At 34.9% G+C, this 6,076-nt stretch overlaps 1 protein-coding gene across 1 annotated transcript; it reads left to right on the top strand.

The window, feature by feature from the left end:
* The first annotated feature begins 3,619 nt into the window (after positions 1–3,619).
* On the top strand, positions 3,620–3,931 carry LOC113340607 (antimicrobial peptide 1-like). The gene has a single exon (XM_026585732.1). The coding sequence runs from the start codon at positions 3,620–3,622 to the stop codon at positions 3,929–3,931; it is 312 nt and encodes a 103-aa protein (XP_026441517.1).
* The last annotated feature ends 2,145 nt before the right edge of the window (positions 3,932–6,076 follow it).

Raw genomic sequence — 6,076 nt, 5'->3', positions numbered from 1 at the left:
AAGGCGAAAGAATTGCTTTAGTGGTTGCAGAGAAAGAAAAAGAACTAATAGACTAGTCACGTAGTTACTGTTTGTTTTTTATCCATAGCATTTTCATATGGACTTGAGAAAATGTAGAACTCTTTTTATCATTTTTAGTATGGATTTTGTCCATCGATTTAATAAAACGTTGAACACTTTTCTTGTAGTATAAATATATCTCTGGCTCTTTTTTGTCTTGTATCGATAAATTGAACTGTCAGTTCTTGGAGCGGGCAGAATTAACGGTTTTGGTAATCCCACGGTTGATAAATTGAACTGTCAGTCCTTGGAGCGGGCAGAATTAACGGTTTTGGTAATCCCACGTTTTTTCAAAATCTCCAAGCTCTAAACTTGGCTATTACTGCTAAGAACTTTAGCAGTGGGTCTGATGTTTTTCAAAACAATGACACCACTAGCATTGCTATCAATCTATTATCTTAGGCTCTGCCTAAATTTTCTTGAAAAAAAGAAAATAATCCCACGGTTTTATACCAAATCGTGACAGTTCGGTTCCAAACGGAACCGACTAGTAGATGGCACGGTACAATTTGAAAAATCCAGAAACCGATACCTATGGTTTTGGTAACCGTGCCAAACTGTACCATGTACAGCCCTAATTATGGTTACTTAAATAGGTGAGTACTGACATTTAATGTTGGACAAACATACTTACATTTAGGACTTTTACGCAGTTACCATTCATGGAATCTAATATTAAGATTCGAAATTTCTTTCTAGCTTGGTACGGCTGACGAGAAATTGGTTGGTATCCTGATGGTAAGATCTTCTAAATGGAACTTATAGTGATACTTTTGTTCTTAATATTTAAAATGTGAATCCTTGATTTTTGATTTACTTTCCATAGCAGCAAAGTAAAGAAGATGAAATTATTATTAAAACCAGTAGAATTACTAAGTAACCTAAACTTTTAAGACCAGAACAAAATGCAAACATATTCAATTCCATACCGAAATTTGTACATCCTCTTCGATCAATCAATACATCTCCAATAGAAGATCTTCTAAACTTATTAAGATTTCTGACATCAGATTTAACCAATCCGAAATGGATTATGAAAAGAAAAAAATATATATAGCATATTTTACAATTGAAGGGCCAGTGCTACTTCTATGTTTTCCTTGGATGACTTTGAAGCGCTGGGAAGTTTCCATGCATCATCAACAAGTCATCCAGTACTTGGTGAAAGGACATGATTCTCAAAAATATAACACATTTGGGTTTTGTTTCTGGGATTGGTTCTCCTGCTGGAAGCTGGTACTTTAAATAACATAGAAGAATGAAATGATATTGTTGTTCCAACTGGGTAGAGGAGCAGCCACTGGAGGTGTGGAAGCTGCCAAGGCAAATGGGGTGGGAAAGAAAGGGAAGAACACAAGTGAAGTCGAGTCCTTTTGTCAAATGAAGGTTGTTGTTGCTATTAAAGACACTTTGCTGAAGGTCTCTCCATGTCCGTCGTGTTATTGTTTTATCTCTCCCTCACCTTTTTGCTTGAAAGATTGTATGTAAATATGAAAGTAAATGAGTAAATCATCGTGTATTATTAAAATCACAAAATTGATTAAAAAGACCAAAATCAATAATTCCTGGGTGAAAAGAACACTTAGATTTAGATACTGTTTAAATGGCCAAAATTTTAAAAATGGCCAGGATGTAACCAGTTTCATCGTTCCCATTTTCAAATATTTTTTCCTATTTTTAATTTACATATGATGCATCCAGTTTCATCCTTGCTATGTTTTAAATTTAAGCCAGGATGAATCCAGTTTCATCCTTGCTATTTTTTCTTTGTCCATTTCACCCGAATTATTTTTTACTCATTCATTTGAACCGTGATTAAAATTTTTTTGGACAAATGACCCATTTTCCGTAATAAAATTGAGCAAACTGATATATTATTAAAATCCTAAGTATGTATCAGGACGGGCGAGGCAAAACAGAACTAAACCAAATTAAAAATCATAATCATGCATCGGGACGGGGCGAGACAAAACGGTTTTCGGGACCGCCCGGTACATAGCACGGGCAAAAAATCTAATCGTCTTTAATTGTTTTGATTTAATGGGTAGCACATGCTTAGCGCAGTCCATGGCCACAAGCAGTACGTATTTTATATGATGGTACTCGTTTTTTCTCTCCCAACTCCCAACTCCTAATCGAAGTGTGTGGTGTGCTCAACTTATTTCTATCTCCTCTTCTTTCTTTCTTTCTTTGGAGGTTAGGTTTTATGGCCGTCTCCACTCTACTACTTCCTTTTCTTTTTTTAAATAGCGGTTTAGCCTAGATAAAAAATGAAAAGAAAAATCTTATCCAATAACTGAAACCAAACTAATGATTGTGCCAACCATTAGGAATAACTAAGTTAGTATACTACTTGATCTCAACTTCTTGTCACGAAGGTCTTGAAGTCTTGAGGTATAGCCGGGTATCCAGTCAAATCAAAATTTTACTTAATCGACCATCCATTAATTCCTTCCCAGTGAAGATCCGGCTAGTTTGGAATTTGACATATATATCTAACTTAATTATCCCACATCGATGGAAACATTATAATTAAGTTTACTAATAAAGCAAAAAGTTATTTTGTGACGTTGAGAATGATGTACTAATTATTTATACACGGTATCAGAAGGAGGTTTCAATTTGTGTGACGATGACGAATCCTACTTGCCGATAATTATATTAATCTTTTTACTTAATTTTTTGTGCTTTCCTCTGATCAGAAAAAAAAAAAAAGATTGCACCATTGTAGCTTCAGAAAAAAAGAAAGAAGCAGCTGGTTCTAGTTCTACTGCGATTATGAAGAACTAGCGAACTAAGAAAAATAAGAATAATTCATAAATCAGCTCGTTAAGGTCGCCTCCGCAGTTGTAATTGCATTTGTTCTTTTTCGGAGGGAACTTTGACATACTGTGTTGCCCATGAGTAGGGTAAGATTATAGGTTGTCATAGTATCATATTTTGTTGAGGGTGTTTAACTATCAATTTCAGAACAAATTTTGTTGATTGTGTATAGTTGTAGGAAACTTCCAAGCAAAAACTCTTTTTCTTTTGTGTAGGAAACTTGATATGCGGATATATTTGCCAGCGTGATAATTACATGGCCAAAAAATTTTACTGATGAAGAGATAACATGTCTGATTGAATTTTAATGTGAACCAGAAAAAAACACTTGGAACTTAGCATGTTAGGCTTCCAACTAGTTTCATGTAATAATATCTATCAAATAATATAATCATATTTGTAAAAATCTCTTAAATTAGGATTTGAAAAGACCTTAGACTCCTTAGTCGATAAACCTCTTTTTCCTCAAACATACGTCGAAGGTTTCTCCACCAATGAAACTAAGCAATATCCATATAAGATATCTTCTTCTGAATGATATTATCCACTAATCTTTTTGCATGCACGTTCTGTCATTCTTGTCGCGCTCTTTAAACATTCAACTATAAATACGTGCATCTAACTTAAGAAAAAATACACACAATTTCAAGAAACTTAAAAGATTTACATTTTGTTGTCTATTTTCTAAAGGCAGTCCAGCCTGAATTACTGAATTAACAAGCTCCTTCGCTTAGCAATGGCATCTAGTACTAAGAACTCACTCTCCTTGCTATTCATGGCTTTCGTCCTTATGGCTATAGCAAGTGAATTGGCAAATGCAAGTTCGTTCACAGTATATCGTTTATCAGGTTGCAGCGGCCAATCTCAAACGTACCGTTGTGGATGCAACAACCTTTTATATATGGGTGGTTATCGATTTACTTACACTGGTCAAACTGCTAGAATGTACAACACAGGAAATTGTCTAGGTGCGAGCGTTACTACTTTCAGCGGCAGCGGTAGTCGGTGCGCTGGAGTTGGATGGAGGAGTGTTAACCTCCAGTGTTAAGTGAATTCCTCAATTGTGGATGTTTAGTCTCTACTATGAGACATAGATTATATGTGTTTTAGGAATGGCCTTAGGTATCGTAGTGATATCTATATCACTACGTGCTTTCTAAGTCAGTAAGTTATAAATAAACTCGGAATGACTCTGTCGTAACGATTAACTTTGGGTTGTTGTTATTGCAGAATGTTATTTTCTTAATGTATTCGATGTTTGTCTTGTAAATGGATCTCTTATATTTAATAGTGGGCTTATATTATTAAATCACTCATTATACTTGGTTCCTCAGTTCTCCATAGTTTAATGTGGTTACTAGCTGCTGGCTTCCATGTTGAAGTTATTAACCCAGGGAAAGTTGATAAATGCAATGACCGTCGAGTCAAGGATGTTCTAACACAAGCTCCATAGACTAAAAAGAACTAGACGAATCTCCGGTTGAAAAAAAGAAGAAGAAGGCAATCTCCCAGTACAAAAGAGAGTGTGAGAAATTAATCCGAGTACTAAGACTCAAGCATTGAAGTTCTCGCTTCACGACTCAGGTCTAAATCAATAGTTTTCTTCAAATCTTTTTTTGGTGCTCTTATACCAAACTACCCAAGTAACGGCATCCAGGATAAATTGATATATGGACGTAAACATAAAGGATAAAAAATCGCATCATTTAATTGCTGTTTCTTAAGTTAAGCTCTCTCTCCACCGGATTTTGTTAGAGGTGGCCAACTTTTTGGTTATAATGTTTTTTTTTGAAGCATAATCGTCTTTAGTTGATTTAATTGGCAGTATAACCATGCTTTGGGATGTCCATGGCCACAGGCAGTACATATTTTAGAGGACGGTACTCGTTTTTGCTCTCCTAATAACTCCCAACTCCTAATTGAAGTGGGTGGTGTGCTCAACTTGTTTCTATTTCCTCGACTTTCTTTCTTTGAAGGTTAGGTTTTATGGCCGATGGCTGCTGCTTCAAAAAGAATAATATCACGAGAAGAAGATATTATGGCAAAGACTTGAACAAAGTCGTCCAGATACTATCAACCAAAGCCATCCACAAAGTGGTCCAGCGGTTTTATGGCCGATGGCTGCTTCAAAAAGAATAATATCACGAGAAAAAGATATTATGGCAAAGACTTGAACAAAGTCGTCCAAATATTATCAGCCAAAGCCATCCACAAAGTGTTCCAGCATTAATGCAGTAATAATGGTTTTTTTACTAAAGAGGTTTTTATTTCAACTAGATACCGTGGATGACCCATGTGAATACCTAATATAGGACGTATACGTGTCATGATTCGATATCGGATATATGCAACGCAGCCGGCCCCCTGGTGTTTGAATTCATATCTATAATACAAAACAACATAGGTTTCTGAACTTTGGACGGACGGATAACATTTTGAGAGACAAATAAGTGATCCGACCATCTCAGTCTCATCCCAGCCAAAGACATCCGGCGGGTGTGGTGTTTGTAACCTTCTTCCATTATGAAAATATTAATAACCCTCTTAATAAACTGAAAAAATAAATGCGTCATTAAGAAAATAAACCAAAAAAATAAATCTTACAACCATGTTTCAACCATTGAAATTTAAAAAAAAAATCTTTGACACGTATCTTTAAAAAAAAATTAGCCATCTTTTAACAACCTGCAAAATACAAATAATTATTATTTTCAAAATTTTTATCTTAATTTTCATTGTACTCATTGTGTAAAGTGAAGAATCAAAAAATAAAATTAATGATTTTCATTATACTCATTCTACAAATGGAACAATGACTGATGCATATATATATATATATATTACAAAAAATGCTTCTAAAAAAAATCCAAAAAAATGACTCACAAAAGATTTAACCTTACGCCGTGGGCCTAATTTTTTTGAAACGTTTTTCTGGAAACGTTTAATGTCTTCTGATGGAATCAATAAATCTCTTCTTTTAGACCAAAAAAAATCTCCTCCTCTTTTAATTCCAATATTTTCAATTGCTTTGGATCCTCTATTTACTCCCCCATTATCCTCCCACAATTAAGAGAGTTGCTTACCCATAAATAAGTTAAAACCGTTCATGGTCTAAGGTCTGCAGGCAACGAAAGGACTGCTCCTTTATGACTAGCACGTAATAACCCATTCCAAAAGAAAAAATGTCCAAACA

The sequence above is a fragment of the Papaver somniferum genome, unplaced genomic scaffold (assembly GCF_003573695.1).
Source record: "Papaver somniferum cultivar HN1 unplaced genomic scaffold, ASM357369v1 unplaced-scaffold_22, whole genome shotgun sequence".
NCBI classification, from domain to species: Eukaryota; Viridiplantae; Streptophyta; class Magnoliopsida; order Ranunculales; family Papaveraceae; genus Papaver; species Papaver somniferum.
This window is presented reverse-complemented; position numbering and strand designations above follow the sequence as displayed.

What these genes read in the sequence shown, in the direction of transcription:
- LOC113340607 (XM_026585732.1), top strand. Translation starts at nt 3,620, where the DNA reads ATGGCATCTAGTACTAAGAACTCACTCTCCTTGCTATTCATGGCTTTC.